This window comes from Helianthus annuus, chromosome 8 (genome assembly GCF_002127325.2).
Source record: "Helianthus annuus cultivar XRQ/B chromosome 8, HanXRQr2.0-SUNRISE, whole genome shotgun sequence".
NCBI lineage: Eukaryota > Viridiplantae > Streptophyta > Magnoliopsida > Asterales > Asteraceae > Helianthus > Helianthus annuus.
The window spans coordinates 100,387,874-100,405,708 of record NC_035440.2 but is presented as its reverse complement, the minus strand read 5'-3'; the positions used below and the strand labels follow the sequence as shown (position 1 = coordinate 100,405,708).

Below are 17,835 nucleotides of genomic sequence, written 5' to 3'. Positions count from 1 at the left end.
TTTGGTTTTAACCGTTGAAAGATGTTTTTTTCTAAATTGAAGCTTGTCAAGACAGATTTACGCAATCGAATGGACCCGGAAAATTTGAACAATGCTATGGTTTGGGCGGTTGAAAAAAAAAACTTTTGATAAAGTAAAAAACGACGATGTGATGGAACGATTTCAAGCTATAAAAAAAGAAGAGGACAAATCTATTAGGTATTTGTTGAGGCATTTATTACCGTTTTTTTTATTATTGTATGATTGCACAGTAAAAAAAATCGGGATACCCCTAAATTGGGCTATCTCCGGGACTGATAGACGGGTGGGTATCGTTAGGGAGTCTTGCACCACGAATAAATGAAGTAAACATACGTAGAGCACGCGATGGTTGAGCGTATGGCACCAAATGAGACGCACCTCTCACCGTTGCAAAAGTTAGTAGATTCCCATATTCAGTGACCCAGCCTCCAACCTGCACCCAAGAAATGCACATTTTGACTTTTGTAGGTCAAACTAGTCGAAATTCGAATGCAAAATTCATACGAATTTCGTTAGAATGGAATAAAACAATGAAACTATGTTAAATTATATCAAATGGACTACCAATAACAAATGTTGTAACCATGAAGGTACTGATATTAATCTCAAGTTTGACCATGAAAGTCAAACAAAAGCAGAATGGGCTAATCAAGTACCGGGCCCTTACATTTTGACTTTTGCAGGTCAAACTAGTTGAAAGTTAGAATGCAAAACCGATATGAATTCCGTTTGATTGGCATTAAACAAATGTTCTAATTTGAAAAAATCACTTGTTTGACGATGAAAGTCAAACTGATCCAAAATACACTATCGAAGTACTTCACGCTTACATTTGACTTTTCGTGTCAAAGTTGACGAAAAATAGGATCGAAAAAGAGATGATTCATTATATAAATATATAAAAATTATGAACCTGTTAATTTGTGTTAAGTTATTAACTTATCTACTCATAGTGAATTTTAAACTTAAAGATAGCAAAAACTAATTCATATTTAAACAAAACAAAATGTTTGACCATGAAAGTCAAACTAAATATAGTACCTGTCCCTTATGAAACCAAACTCCATATGGAACAGAAATATTGAACTCCAAATCTTGCGCCATTTCACGAACAAGTGATCTTGATCCAAGCAATGGTACGACCGAATCTTGATCACCACTAAACATTATGCAAATAGCAAATTTTAAACAAGTAACATTTTGATGTGTGTTTAATGTGTTTACTAGAATTACCACCCGCCGCAATGCGGCGGGGGATTCATTAGTTATATATCATGTTAGATGAAAGGCAAATGTTTCTCATATAACCACGGGCCTATGTGTAAAATCGAGAAAAAAATAATTAATCACACGTTGCGACAAACCTATCAAACGGGAAAAATAAACGCGCTGCGATAGACATGTCAAACAGGAAAAAAATAGATGAAAAAATGTTGAACCCCACACGCACGTTGCGGCGTTTAACTGGGAAATTTAGAACGACACGTTAAACGGAGAACTTATAAAAGATGAAAAGTATATAAGAGACTAAGAGTGTGTGTAGTGGGGCGTTATATACCCACATAAAGCCCTTATAAAGCCCCAAACACCACTACGAAGGGCTTTATGAGACAAAAAAAGGGGGTGGCGCGATATGCATGGCGCCGGTATGGGGGGAGGTTTCAAAGTTTGTACCAATCAAAAATTAGTTAGTGTTCTTATAAAAAGCCAGATAATTTACCTATAAATCCAAACTGGAATTCGGCTTTTTAAGATTCTTTTAAGCAAGGGGATCATATTGATGTTTCCGTCGCTCTCAGTGTAATTTAGAACTCTGTTACAAAAAGACACAAATGTCAACACTAATTTATATATTAGTTCTCTTTAAAAAAAAAAAAAAAAAAGAGGTTGCTTGAATAATAAGGTCAGAGCAACTTATTGACGCTATTAACGTAAGGCAAGGATGTTAAAGGACTAACCCAGTACTGCACATGGTCCATGAGTAGGGCAACATGGTTCGGTTAGCATGTAGCGCGTGTTGAACCTCAGGCAGATTAAAGTAAAAGCATCTTTCAAAGCTCATGCACACATCAACTCCATTGCTCATCTTAGTAACCTTAATAATAATAATTAAAAAAAAAAAAAAAAAGATATGTCATCATAAACAAGTTTCAAACAAATTTGAACTAGAAAAAAAAAAGAAGATAAAAAAGTTACTGTTTTCTTCATACGAAGCTCTTGTTCTACAATCGACGGGTAGCATACATCAAGAGTGACATCATAATCATTAATATATTGAGTGATTATATGAGATGCTTTTAAAAGGGCATCATTACATGCTTTAGATTCATTATGAGGTGAAGTAATTGTGTAGTCTTCAAAGTTGCAGTCAGACATGAGAGTAAGGCCTATTTCATCTGATAACATCCCATGGGACCAGTAGTATTCGTATACTGCTGGCGCATCGCGATCAATATTAAGAAGCGGGTTACCGATCTGATTATATATCAAAAAAAGTAATTCATCACATAACAAGAAAATGATACATTGAACAACAAGATAACTAGAAAACTGGAACCATAATCAGTTTAGCATGCTCATGTGCATAGTTATTACTAGCGCTCATAGCGAGCGCTATAGCGAATAGCGTAGCGTAGCATTCATGCGTTGCTGTTGATTTTGGCGCCTCCATAGCAAGCAAATAGCGGGATTTTAGGGTTTTTTTTGTTTTTTTTTTTTTTTTTGCTTTAATATATATAGCAAGATTTTATAGGTATAAAATAGTAGGATTTTTGGTTTTTTGTTAAGCATACATATAAAACAGCGTATAAAACAGTTTATTTCGATATAATACACATAAAATATTTCTAAAATTTTCTCCTGATCCTAAAAAAAATTAGGATACCCCTAACCTTTTGGGCTAACTTCGTTTTTGTTATATAAAGGATACCCCTGTTCCTAAAAAAAAATTAGGATACCCCTAACCTTTTGGGCTAGTTCCGCCACTGCTTGTCGCTATCGTCCGCTATTCACTATCAATAACTATGTTCATGTGAGAATAGTCAGAATACCACCAGGATGCGTGACATGACCTCTTGGGAAGGCGCCAGCAAGGCAACCAAAAACATACCCGTGAGCTCCTAGTGGGCAAAACAGACAATATTGATGGTTGGAGAGGCCGGATGTTACGATAACAACTTTCTTTTCCCAATAACTTTTTTTTCTAGTCATTATATATTACTTTCATATATATCTAAATTTTTGCAAACAATCAACTGATTTACACCACAAAAGTACATCCAAACACTATATCCTACGGCAGGGGCGGACCTACCCACAATCTTGGGGTGGGCGGGCGCACCCCTTGAAAAAAAAAATTAGTGTATATTTTAGGCAAATAACCCGACCGCACCCTTTGAAAATATGGTTGAACGCCTCATCTGCACCCCCAACAAATAATTCTTGGGTCTGCCAACGGTCCATTTCATTTCCATCATGATTATTTAAAATCAAATAATCACAACAAAAAGAGCATGATCCAAACATCCCCTTGTGATATTAAATTGGAATTATCAGTTTAGAGGTACATCCAAACACACACACACACACACACCATATGGCACTATAATTGGTTAGAAATCTTACAGCCAATCCTTTGATGTTGAACTTGAAATCAGTGCATTGTTCATTGTGGTTCAGAAGTGCAACAGCCAACTGTGGTATGTAATGCCCTACGCGTAAAACCATATTTTACAGTTATTTGTAAAGTTAGTTACATTACATTAATATGTAACTAACTTTACCTTTTTGTCATCGTATACAAGAAAAAGCGTGTAAACACGCTTCCATCTTTTACCATTGTACGTTGGTAACCTTTTACAAGGCGTACATACATTGGTAAAAAAAGAAAGCGTGTTACATGTAATGGGAAAATCTTGTACGTACCGGCGTAACTTTCTCCTGTAAGAAATAATTCTCGCGATACGAAAGATGGAAACTTCTTGTACCATTCTATAAAGAAAGTGTACATATCCCATGCTGCATGTTAATAAGATCGCGTGTAAGCGAATTAATTAACGCTTTTATCTTACTATTTGTGAGTGAAATAAGTTGTTCTGAACACACAAGTTGCGCGTTCCAAACTACTTAATAACCAAAATGACAATTCAGTTAGTGGTGAAATGATAACTTTGATCTTACATTCTTACCTGTTTGGGCATCGTTGGTGGTGTAATCCGATGTCGTGTTTGAATATGACCATCCTACCCCTGCCGGAGACTCCACGAACAAAAGATTTGATGCTGATTCCAACAAGAAACAACACATTTTGCTTAGTGAAAACTCGATATTTTTTTACAAACAATTAGCATGTCAGATATGATTACGATACGACTTTATATATATTTTGTACATTTTAAAGTTGAAATGTTCAACTTACCTTTGTTCCATGATTGTGTATTTTTGCGTAGGCCCCGGCCATCGCCCAATGGGAAAAATGGGCCCAGTTCTGTGAAGGCTCCCCCACCAATTGATGAGCAACCTGGGCCTATAGATACACACAATGAGATTCAAATTTGTATGCACATTGTTGTTTCAAGACTATGTGTTGTGGTAAGTAGAATGGACGCTAACCCCGTGCCAACTCAACAACCGGGACGCTGAATACCGCCACTTGGGGGGGGGGGGCACAAGGGGGCTAGGACATGCATGTGAGCTTGGTTTAAAAAACGTGAAGCACACAAATAGGTCTGTAAACGAACTGAACAGAACGCACACAAACAAAGGCATGTTCGTGTTAATTCGTTCATTTAACTTTAACTAAACACGGACATATAGTCAAACAAATTTTTTTCGTACATGTTCGTTTATTAAGAAAATATGCATGGTCGTGTTCGTTTATGTTCGTTCATTTAAAACCTAAAGGAAAAGTTCACTAACGTAAACAAACAAACTCAAATGAGCACATTCTCTAATCAATCTCCATTTTAAAATAAAAATGGATTTCTCATCACCGCCGGACTCATCCGAGGAAGACGAGCTTTACATGGAGGTAGCTAAAATCACTATCCAAAATTTAATAAAGCGTGCCAAAAGTTCACGTCCGCTTACAAACGACCTCCACTTGACCAGGACCGTGAGGCTGCTAATGAACGTTGGTACGTGTGACCATTTTTGTGACGATGTCATGTATGATGAGGCTATATTTAGGCTCCCTTTTCGCAAGGGGCTTGCGTTTAGTCGATAGCAAATTAGGAATACGATTTTTTTCCAACAAAGAACCAGCGTCGCAGGTTTCACCACTAGTTGGCCAAATAACCATCAAAACCGGACAGTGAACACTCCTAGTCATATCAATCATTTCACACCCTCTCATACAGCCCGTATGACACATAATCACTTTATTATACATCCCATATAAAGCTAGGTGTCTAGTTATCACATCAACTGTGTACCGACATCAGCCGCCTATAATAAATGCGCATGTGAGAGGGAGAAAGAGAGAGAAACTCACCTCCATTGAGCCAAAGAGTAAGAGGCTTATGATCAGCATCATTATCAGCCTCAACAAAATAATAAAAAAAACTCTTCCCAGTCCTTAAATCCAAATCTACATACCCAGCATATTGTTTAAAACTAACATATGGTTGTCCAGGCAATCTCACCACAAGATCCTCCGCCGGATAACCGCTTCCACCGCCTACTAACACCACCATTACCACCACCATCACCACCGCGGACAACCGCCTAACCGCCATTGGACAAAACTAACAAAAAATCTATTCAAATGACATGATCATTGAAGGAGAATCATATCATGTGAATTCTTGAACAACATAGAGGCAAGATTTAACAATGTGTATGTTCATGATTATAAGGTTTTTTGGCAGGTTTTAATACAAGAATAGTGTTTGTTTGTTATGGAGAGAGAAATCACAGGAGACTGAGCAACTAAAAAATCGGATAGGGAATGAGGGTATTTTATGTTTATACATTTATACTAGTGTCATTTTTTGAAAATATACAATATATTTGGTGATGTTAGAATGTCAAATACGTAAATAACACATTAAAAAACTCGAATTTTGTATAATGCATAAAAAAATTACTTTATCACGTGACACAAGTATTGTGTATTACGCGTCTAGACTCTAGAGTATTGTTGTATAACGCGTCTAGACTCTAGAGTATTGTTGTATAAGTTTGTTTGGTCAAGGTGTTCTGTGCTCGTATTATTATGGTATAATGCATAAAAAAATTACTTTATCACGTGACACAAATACTGTGTATTATTATTATGGAAAATAGTATAAAGTCGTAAGAGAAAAAAGGCTATATTTCCTTGATGTTTTAGATTTTAATATTCGTGTCAAACTAGTTTTACATACAATGTACTATTACATACATGGTCCAAAATGATCGTAAATTAACTTTGTATAGTTGTTTATATCCGAGGATAGTCTAGAAATTCCGTGAATCTTGTCTAAGCATATACTTTAAAGCTCGAAATCGTTAAGAAACATGCAAGGATGGTCTAGAAATCCTATGAATCTTGTCTAAGTACATACATTAAAGATGGTCTAGAAATTCTGTGAATCTGGTCTAAGTATATACTTTAAAGCTCGATATTGTTAAGAAACATCCAATGATGGTCTAGAAATTCGGTGAATCTTGTCTAAGTATATTATTGTATATACTTTATAGCTCGCGTAACGTTAAGAAATTTCCGTAATAAGGATTTTGTCCCCATTTGTAGCGGCATTTAACTTAAGGGTCAATGCTTGAAGGATACATGAGCTTCAACCTTAGACGAAAGTCTCTTGCATTCGGCCAAAATTGTATCAAACCGAGGGGCGTTTGGCTCACAAAACGTTTTGGAATGAAGTGAAATCTGTCAAATGAATCTTGAATGTAACAAAACGGAATCTGAATGAATTGGAATCTATGAAGCGTTTGGTTTAGCGATCTATCAAAACGATTTGAAATGTAAAGAAAAAATCAAATGACAGAATAACCCTCTATAAGTGATATGTTTACGGTATTCTAATAGAAAACAATAAGAACTTAATTGTTATATCGGTTTTCAAAACACGTATAACGCCTTTATAATATAAGAAACAAAACAAAACAAAACAAAACAATTTAAGATTCGGATTGTATAAATTCAAAAATCCGCATAGATTCTAACCAAAAGCAAAGAGTCAAAGGGAGTGGTTATCCGCCACTCCCTTTGTTTTTTGTTAAGGGGTCTTCCTTTCCCCGCCTTCTCTCGGTTAACCTTAACATCAGCCATACCCCAGGTACAACATTTTGTTTCCAAGTCAAATGATTCGAGTCTCAGAACACCGTCATGCTCACATGATGGCGAGGCATCGTCTTCTCTTGTTGTGTATTTTACGTACATGGGTCGATCTTTGAACCTTCCAAGATCTTGTGGGACCCTAACTACCCTTTCAAGTCCAGGTGAAGATACCTATCAAAAGAACAAACAAATGTAAAAAGAATTTATCATACTTTTTCCAGTAAAATGATTTTAGAGAATATTAAAATCGTTATAAAATCTATATTATTATGATACTACTAACATAATAATCATACTTCTTCCAGTAAAATGATTTTTAGAGGTGCTATGCCCTAGAATACACTTGGGATGAATTCTAACGTATTCGATCCACATTCGTTTTAGTTAGCTCTTTTAGGTCAACTCATTTGACCCATTAGGGGTGAGCAAGTTTAGGTCCGGACCGAAAATAACCGAGAACCAAACCGAAAATATACCCAAGCTGACCCGAACCCAAGTACCTAGGTATTTAGATCAGTTCCAATTTTTCATATAAAATAGGGTCAGGTCGGTTCTCGGTTCTTTTCACGGTGAACCCTGACTTGGACCTATGGACCGGAACCGACCCTATATTTAGGGTAGTGAATCGGTTCTGTATTTTATGTTTGGTCGGTTCTCGGGTCGGGTAATGGTCGGGTCTGGTTTTTCATTTTGCTCACCCAAATCAACCCGTTTATAGATAAATGGCAGACACTATCACCTTTAGGAAGAATAATAAAAAACATTAAATGAGGTTATTTTAACTCGTTTATATGAAAACCGTTCAACTGATGGTATATAACCTCCTAAATTACTTTATTTTAAGAAACCTGAAACGCTATATTAATAAATGGTTTTTGTCAATCGTAATGATATATACATATAGCGCGTATGTGTGTGCATGTGTTTGTATACATTTATTAAAATTCAAGAGAGTATGAAACAAAAAGCATTGGTGGGTCGACTTAACCATTTTTATGTGACGTAAAAATTTACCCGTTTTGACCCGTTACCTCAAGTGATATATCAACAGGAATAGATCCAGCAGCCTCAGCCTGATTTAACCGCTCTCTATACGCATTTGAAAAAGCTTCAATATCCTCCATCGTGGGAGAACCTGACCTGTAAAACATAATATGCTACATCGATTATTATTATTATTGTTTATCTCGTGATCATTTAGTTATTTAGGGCTAAATATCAGTTTTCGATAACCAGTTACAAATTGGCTGGAATAAAAGTAAAACTGAATATCAAAGGGCAAAAACAGAATTTACCTCATATACACAAGAATGTTCTTTCAGCCAATTTATGTAAACAAGTTCACATATATCTTTCTTAAAGTCCAAATATTTATATATATCCTTCTAAAGTTCATACTATCACATTTGTCAATTCAAACACTAAAGATAGAGTAAATTACAAAAATCGTCCTTTCTTATTGCAAACTGTGTCCTTTGTTTTCAATAATTACAGAAAACGTACTCGATGTTTGCAAACCCTTGCAAGTTATGTCCTTTAGCCCTAACTCAGTTAATTTTTGTGGTTAAATCTGACCAAATGGACCCCACATGAGGGTATTTTGGTCATTTTACCCTCATGTGGGGTCCATTTAGTCAGATTTAACCACAAAATACTCTCATGTGGGGTCCATTTAGTCAGATTTAACCACAAAATACTCTCATGTGGGGTCCATTTGGTCAGATTTAACCACAAAAATTAACTGAGTTAGGGCTAAAGGACATAACTTGCAAGGGTTTGCAAACATCGAGTACGTTTTCTGTAATTATTGAAAACAAAGTACATAGTTTGCAATAGGTGACATACATAAAGGACGATTTTTATAATTTACTCCTAAAGATATAATAGTTAGTAATTGCATAGTAAATAACATAAAATCGATTATCACATACAAACACCGTCTCCTTGCCTGTTTTATTACATGATTATCTGATTATTCAAAAACCAATTAATCACTTTCAAAACACACATCACATCCAAATGAGACATAAACACTTACTTGTTTGAAAGCCTCTCGATACGCACTCGAATTGCGGAATTTTGTAACGTCTTAAAAGCATATATTCCCAACTCTCCGTCGAAAGATAAAGAAACTTCTTCAGCAATCGTTAAAACTTCTTTGTCCCACACGGTCCCCGCAAGACAAATGCCACCACCTCCACCTCCATCCCCAAACTTCAAAAAAAAAACAAGCCTACGATTAGTCGATTACCACTTAAAACACACAAATTATTTTGCTAATACGTTGTGAATTAACTAAATTCAGCTCAATATCGTAGGACAACTTACTCTAGGTTCCGCATCTTCATCCAAATAATCATCTTCGAAGTCGTCGTCGTCGTCATCAAATCCCTCTATGCAAACATCCAATTCGCCATAAGATGAGTAATACATACATAAACAGCACAAATATATGTCCATTATGTTGCTTGAATCTTGATTAAATTAGCTAGTCTTATAAAACAATGCAGCTCAATGCCAAAGAGTTCATATATCCAGTGGAAATTAACATGAAGGGGCTGTTTGTTTACCTCTTAATGAGGCTCTTAATGGTTCAGACATCTTACTGGTTCAGCACTTAATGGTTCAGACTGTTTGTTTCACGAGCAGATGTCTGAATGGTTCAGACATTTGCCTCTGAATGGTTAAGCATTATACAGAGTCTGAATGGTTAAGCATTATACAGAGTCTGAATGGTTAAGACCTGTAATCTAAATTGGTCAGACATTTGCCTCTGAATGGTTAAGCATTCTACAGGCTCTTAGGTTCTGTTTGTTTTTTGCTAGAAGCACTTCAGAACCACTTATGTCTGCGCCGCGCAGACCACGCGCAGACATAAGGGTCTGCAGCTTGTTTGATTTTCAGAAGTCTTTTCATTAAAAAACATCTGCTTGGCCTCTTTTTCGCGCAGACATAAGCACAAGTCTTCTGGCCTCTTCAAATCACTTCTCCAAACCCTAAAAAAAGAAACACCAGCTCCACCTCCGCACATCAACTCCTCTCCACCATCTCCACCACCGCACATCATCTCCGGCGCCGCAACCAGCTCCGACGACCCACCCCAGCTCCGACGACCTACCCCAGCCCCTCGACAACCCACCCCAGCCCCTCGATAACCCACCCCAGCCCCTCGCGACCCAACCCAGCTCCTCGAAGAGAGAGAGACCGTAGAGAGAGAGAGGGGGCGACAGGAGAGAGAGAGAGGGAAAGAAGAGAGAGAGATCGGCGGTGGTGGTGGGTTTTGATGGCGGTGGTGGTGGTTTTGATGGCGGTGGTGGCGGGTTTGATGGTGGTGGTGGTGGAACGAAGAGAGAGACAGGGGGGGCGGCAGGAGAGAGAGAGGGAAAGAAGAGAGAGAGATCGGCGGTGGTGGTGGGTTTTGATGGCGGTGGTGGTGGGTTTTGATGGCGTTGGTGGTAGCTGACGTGGTGGTGGCGGATGGTTGTGGTGGTGGTGGTAGATGAAGGCAGAGAGAGAAGAAGGAGAAGGTCTGTGTGTTGTGTGTGTGTGTTGAAGAGGTTTTATGTAAAAAAACAAACCCTCTTCTCCTTGCAGACTGCAGACATTTGGTCCACCTCTTCTCCTGCAGATGCCTGCAGATGTGGACCGCAGACTGCAGACCTTTTCCTGCAGAAAAAACAAACAGCACCTTAATGGTTCAGACCTCTTACTGGTTCAGCACTTAACCATTCAGATGTTGCCAAACAGCCCCGAAGTTTATCTACACCCAAAACTGATACTACAATTTGTATGGATTAGGATCAAATACAAAGGATCCTAATTGTAAGAAGTGTAAGAAGGATTTATAGAGTGACAAGTGTCCAATAACCTAAAAAAACCCACTACACAAAAAAACCCACTACAAAAAAAAAAAAAACCTTAAACATCCACCACCACCAAAACCCCCCCCTCCCCCCCCCCACACACACACACATCACCCACCCTAAAAATTTTTTTTTTTTTTTTTTGCCGAGGGGGTGGGGGGTGGGGGTTTAGGTTTTTGGGTGGGGGTGGGGGGTGGGTGTGGGTGTTTAGTTTTTTTAGGTTTTTGAGGGGGGGGGGGGGGGGGGGGGGGGGGGTTAGGTTTTTTAGATTTTTGGGGGGTGGGGGGGTTAGGTTTTTTTTAGGTTTTTGGGGGGTGTGGGGGGGGGTTTAGGTTTTTGGGGGTTTTTTCGTGAGGTATAGTTTTTTTTTTTTGTTTTTTTTTTGCCGGGGGTGGGGGGTTTAGGTTTTTTGGTTGGGGTGGGAGGGGTTAGGTTTTTGGGTGGTGGTGGTGGGGGGGGGGGGGGTGGGGGTGGGTGTTTAGGTTTTTGGTGGTGATGTAGTGGGTTTAGTTTTAGGTTATTAGACACTTGTCACTCTATAAATCCTTCTTACACTTCTTACAATTAGAAGACTTTGTAGAATAACTTGACCCCAATTTGTATATTTACACTCAAAATTTGTATACAGATTAATATCGAAAGAGTTCACATTTAAAGTGGAAATTAATATGAAACTTATATTACGGGTGATTATCGGGCCCGAACCAGACCGAATAAACTATATCATGTATCTGACGCGTCGGGTTTTCAGGTTTCGGGGTTTGGACCTGATTCGGATTCCGATTTCAACTCTGCAACCAATGATGAACAGGTAAAAGGACAGGGAATTTTAGTCGGGTTTTGGACCAGAACCAAGTATTCTAGTTTATCAGAACCAAATAATCTAGTTTATCAGAACCGAGAACCGGACCGGATAAACTGTATCCGGGTTCTAACGGGTCAGGTTTCGCGGGTTTGTACCCCTTACTTATATATTCACATCCAAAATTTATATACAGATTAATGTCAAGACTTTGCAACTCTGGTTCAATGAGAATAAGAGTATCACCTTCCTATTTTGACTTTGAAAGTCAAACAAGTTATTATAATAGGTTATCATCTATTATAAAATAAAAACGAAGTGGCAATTGATTGTCTTATTTAGGGCTGCAAACGAACCAAACGAACACGAAAAAGGCCTTGTTTGCATTCGTTTGTTAAGAGAACAATGTGTTCACAAACTGTTCATGAACAGTTACCAAACGAGATTTTATGTCCGTGTTCGTTTGTTAAGGAAATGAACATGTTCGTGTTCGTTTGTGTTTGTTTGTTAATTTTAGGTACTAGACAAAAGCGAACATCAACAAATACAAATGAACATGTTCATGAACACTTACCAAACGAGATTTTATGTCCGTGTTAGTTTGTTAAGGAGATGAACATGTTCGTGTTCGTTTGTGTTTGTTTGTTAATTTTAGGTACCAGACAAAAGCGAACGTCAACAAGTACAAATGAACGTGTTCATGAACACAAACGAACGCAAACGAGCGTTCCTTAAATAATCTATTACTGGGAATTTTAAAGTACTTAAGTTAAAACTCTAAGGAACTATCAAACATAAACGAACGCGTTACCGAACGTTCACGAACATCAATGAATGAACGCAGCCTCTGTTCATGTCTGTTTGTTTGTTTAACTAAACGAACGAAATTTCTTGTTCGTGTTCGTTCATTTATTAAACAAACGAACACGAACGAACTTCCCGCCGATTGGTTCGTTTGCAGCCCCTAAATTCTTATTATCTCACAGAGACGAAACCCTAATTACCCAAATTGGTTCATTAAACAGCCAAAAACCTCAAATTAACAGCAAATTTGTACAAAATCAATAGCAATTCACAACTGGAATCGTATATAATTTGAGTTTCTATTCAAATTGTTCAAGTTAATTCCATTTAAATTGGGAAAATGGTAAAGAAATTAGTACCATCATCATCGAATTCTTCGTCGTCAAATTCATCAACCTCTGAAACTTCTTCAACAATTGAAGGAGTGAGAAGGGGTTCGGGTGAGCGGTTCTTCTTTTTGGCGGGAACCCGGGTTGTGATTAATGGGGTTGGATTGCAAAATGGGGTTTTGGAGAAAGTGATGAATTGGGGATTGGATTGTGATGGTGAATAATAAGAATAAGAATGAGGAGGAGCAAGTAAGATTGTTTGATGGTAGTAGGATGATAATGAATTCATTTTGTTATTAGGATTAGGATTCTTTTCAACTTGTTCATGTTTTTAAAGACTTCAATTGGAAAGTAAATTTAGACATATATAGACATAGACATCCCATCTACACAGTGCAACTCTATTAGGCACTATAAAAAAAGGGTAAATGTTGTATCCTTTACCACGCAAGGGATCCGTCTTCCCAAGCTAGCGACCCGACAATGTTGTCTGGCAGTGAATACCCAGCCGAGTTCGAGGGGAGCGAAGAGTATTAGACACAATCTAGTACAATGAAATAAACAACTATAAAAACTTTGGTATATTTTTTTTTCAAAAAAAAAAATTATAATAATGTTATACTCGTATTAGAGAGAACATAATTCTAGATTTTATAGTATAAGTTTTTCAATGATAATAAATTATACAAAAGTAATTTGAGGTTTTTTTTAATGTGAAACTAGTTTTTAATGAAAATTTTACATGAAGGGTTCTTTTTTACCTCTTCCAAACCTTGATAACTTCGAGTTGGTTACCAAACTATTATCGTGTTAATTTTTTTAAAGGAAACTTATATAGCCAAACTCATACATTTGGAAAAAAAAAAAAAAAAAAAAAAAAAAAAACTAACTGACACCGCAAGAAAAAACCCAAAGTTGACAAGGTCAACATTGAATTTTTTTTTCATCCACCTGACCTATACAATTTTGCTTTTGTTTGAGTGACTTGAAAACCATAAATAAGACGATGAAACAATTGAATCAAATAAATAATACTTCTTTGGATGTTCGTGCGGAACACAACTTTATTCTTAGCTCTCCAGATAAGCCACCAGGAGGTAAACAAAACAGTTTCTAACACCTTTTTCTTTTCTCTATAATCGAATCTAGCCAAGTAATCAAGTTTTGTGAGATTCTGGAAAACAACATTTGCAGGTCAAGCCAACGACCTACACCATCCCACACAGAGCCCATGACACAATCACCAAAAACATGGTCGGAAGTTTCTACCGAATTTAAACAAACCGAGCTCAAAATAGTCGTAGTATCAAGACCACGTTACTAGGTTGGAAGATGACCGGTGGTTAATCTTCACATATGTATATTAACTTTTCTAGGAACACACTTGCACCACCTAGTTAATAGCATCATGGTACACCCATCTATGTAAGTTTTAACATTTTTCACATAGAAATGATTTTCTAAATCCCAATCCCCTTCCCATAAATCTTCCCTCCAAGAAATCCCTGGAAAGTCGATAGCAAGTTAAAGAATTGAACATATTCGATACCCCCTCTATTCTGCCAAGACCATCTACAAATAGGGCGTTCAATACTGAGAGGTGATCATTGACACGCATTTTTTCTCCCACTCCAACAGAACAAACGAGGGAATCTAGAACTTCAGTTTGCATTACCAATCCAAACATCGTCCTAGAGATAGGTCATTGATAGGTTTAGAGAGAAACTAGGAGAAGAAGTTGGCAAATAATTTCTGGATAATTCATCAAAACCAAATCACAGAGTTTTAAACATGAAAAATACAAAACAACCCAAACAAATAACGAAATACCAAATTGGTCCCTGGCCCATACAAAACGAAATAAACGAACGAAACATAAAAGTTGCGTATCAATGCTCCCTCCTTAGCCACTTTTGTCCTCAAGAGTGAGCTCGGAGAAATCTGGAAAACGTAGCTGCATGTCATCCAAGAACTCCCACGTAGCATCTTGAACCGTTTGATCCCTCCACTGCACTAACACTTTCATTGCTGCCCGGTTTCCCCTCTTTACCCACTTCCTATCGATCACAGCCACCGGCCTAAGGTTGAACCGAGCCTCGACCGGCAATGGAACGACTTTATCTGGAGCACCAACCGGGCCTTTGAGTAATGACACGTGAAAGACCGGATGGATATGAGCCTCCGCCGGTAGATCCAACTTATACGCCACCATCCCCACTTTTTCCACAATCAAAAACGGCCCAAAATACTTAGGAGTGAGCTTCGAATGCTTGTAACCTCTCAACGAGTTCTGCATATACGGTTGGAGCTTGAGGTATACCCACTGTCCTGGTTCAAATTCCCGTTCTGACCTTCTCTTATCCGCTTGTTGTTTCATCCTGTTCTGAGCTTTCAACAATGATTGACGTAGTACCCCAATAGCCGCTTCCCGGTCTCTCATTACCTCATCCACCTCGTTATCCCCAGCATCCTTCGGAACATACGGTACATGTAACGGTGGACGATACCCATACAACGCTTCAAACGGAGTGCATCCCAAAGACGAATGAAAGGTGGTGTTGTACCACCACTCGGCCATCGAAACCCACTTAACCCACGTATGCGGCCGCTCCATAACCATGCAACGCAAGTACCCCTCCAAACACCTGTTTACCACTTCAGTTTGACCGTCTGTTTGGGGGTGGTACGAGGTAGATAACTTGGATTCGATACCTTGAAGAGTTAAAAATTCCTTCCAAAAAGAACTCAAAAATATCGGATCACGGTCTGATACGATCGAACTCGGGCACCCGTGCAACTTGAATACATTATCCACAAATACTTGCGCCACATCCCTTGCCGAGTACGGGTGACCCAACAACATGAAATGCCCGTACTTCGTAAGCCGATCCACCACTACAAAAACCGTGTCCCGACCTTTAACCCTTGGTAATCCCCCGATAAAATCCATCGAGATGTCCGCGAAAATCATCTTCGGTATCGGTAGAGGCTGTAACAACCCCGGCGACGCCACCGTTTCATTCTTTGCCCGCATGCACACGTCACAGTTGCGAACTACCTTCCTCACCACCTTGTTGATGCCTTTCCAAAAGAACAATCCTTTCACCCTTTGAACCGTAGCCCGTACCCCCGAGTGACCCCCAACCGGTGATTCGTGACACATTTTAACCATTTCCTCGCGTAAGCCCCCGTCGTTACCCACCACCATTCGATCCCCTCTCGTCAACCATTTACCATTCCACCGAAACCTTGCATTACCCTCCCCGTTTTTGATCTTATCCACTATCTGTTGCAAATCGATATCCCTTTTTTGACTTTCCACGATCCGATCTAACAATAGCGGTTCTAGTTGCGACACCGCGGTAACAAAAAGTTCACTCCCTTGCACCCTGGACAGTGCGTCGGCCACCACATTTTCTCGGCCCTTTTTATACTCAATAGAATAATCGTACCCCATAAGTTTCGCAAGCCATTTATGTTGGAGAGGAGTTGTTACCTTTTGAGAAAGTAGATGCTTCAGGCTCTTTTGATCCGTGCGAATGACGAAGGGTCCCGTAATTAGGTAGTAGTGCCATTGCTTTACTGCTAACATAATCGCCAACAACTCTTTCTCGTAGACCGATAACGCATTCGCTCTCGGGGAGAGCGCTTTAGACAAAAAAGAAACAGGGTGACGGTCTTGCATGAGGACGGCCCCAACCCCTCCTGCCGACGCATCGGTCTCCACGACGAACGTTTTGCTCGGGTCAGGCAGCGTGAGGACCGGGGCTGAGGTGAGTGCGCTTTTGAGCCTTTCGAAGGCGTCTTGTGCTTCCATACCCCATTTAAACGCATCCTTTTTTAACAGCTCCGTAAGTGGTCGCGCGATCATTCCGAACGAACGTATAAATCGCCGATAGTATCCGGCTAGGCCCAAAAACCCCCTAAGCTGCTTGACCGTTTTCGGAGGTGGCCACTGTTGTACCGCTTCAATTTTTTTCGGGTCCGTACTCACCCCCGCTTCCGTTATAATATGGCCTAAATACTCGATCGCTCGACCCCCAAACACACATTTCGATTCTTTCGCAAACAAGTTATTGGCCTGCATGATCTCCAAAACCTTTTCTAGATGCCTCCAATGATCGTCCTCGTTTCGGCTGTATACGAGGATGTCGTCAAAAAAAACTAACACTCCCTTCCGAAGCATAGACTTGAACACGTGGTTCATAAGCGCTTGGAACGTAGCGGGAGCGTTTGTCAAGCCGAAGGGCATGACCAGAAATTCGTAGTGACCCTCGTGAGTGCGGAATGCTGTTTTTGGCACATCCTCGGTCGCCATACGCACCTGGTGGTAACCGGATCGTAAATCCAATTTCGAGAAAAAAGTGGCGCCGGCCAACTCGTCTAACAGCTCGTCTATAAGCGGAATCGGAAACTTATCCTTCACCGTAACTTCATTGAGGCGCCTATAGTCCATGCACATACGCCACTGTCCGTCCTTCTTTTTAACGAGGACCACCGGGGCTGCGAACGAACTTTGACTATTCTGAATAACTCCGGAGTCTAACAACTCTCGTGTCGTTTTCTCTATCACATCTTTCTGCACTGCGGGGTACCTGTACGGGCGAATACTGATGGGAGACGTCCCCTCTTTCAACACAATTCGATGGTCAAACGGCCGCTGGGGTGGCAGCCCCTTAGGCACCTGAAAAACCCGTGGAAATCGAGACACTAACGCCTTCCACCGATTAGTCCCTG

General features: G+C 39.3%; 2 protein-coding genes across 2 annotated transcripts; both read right to left on the bottom strand.

The window, feature by feature from the left end:
* Nucleotides 1-223: 223 nt before the first annotated feature.
* Nucleotides 224-5,914, bottom strand: LOC110871389 (serine carboxypeptidase-like 42). The gene is made up of 10 exons (XM_022120177.2): nt 5,513-5,914; nt 4,439-4,546; nt 4,209-4,301; nt 3,946-4,038; nt 3,646-3,731; nt 2,218-2,496; nt 1,980-2,116; nt 1,742-1,834; nt 1,063-1,180; nt 224-454 (listed from the first exon to the last, which is right to left on the bottom strand). The coding sequence occupies exons 1-10, from the start codon at nt 5,754-5,756 to the stop codon at nt 272-274; spliced, it is 1,434 nt and encodes a 477-aa protein (XP_021975869.1). The 5' UTR covers nt 5,757-5,914; the 3' UTR covers nt 224-271.
* Nucleotides 5,915-7,017: 1,103 nt separating this feature from the next.
* Nucleotides 7,018-13,485, bottom strand: LOC110873523. The gene is made up of 5 exons (XM_022122461.2): nt 13,129-13,485; nt 9,629-9,693; nt 9,339-9,514; nt 8,332-8,440; nt 7,018-7,471 (listed from the first exon to the last, which is right to left on the bottom strand). The coding sequence occupies exons 1-5, from the start codon at nt 13,385-13,387 to the stop codon at nt 7,163-7,165; spliced, it is 918 nt and encodes a 305-aa protein (XP_021978153.1). The 5' UTR covers nt 13,388-13,485; the 3' UTR covers nt 7,018-7,162.
* Between the last annotated feature and the right edge of the window lie 4,350 nt (nt 13,486-17,835).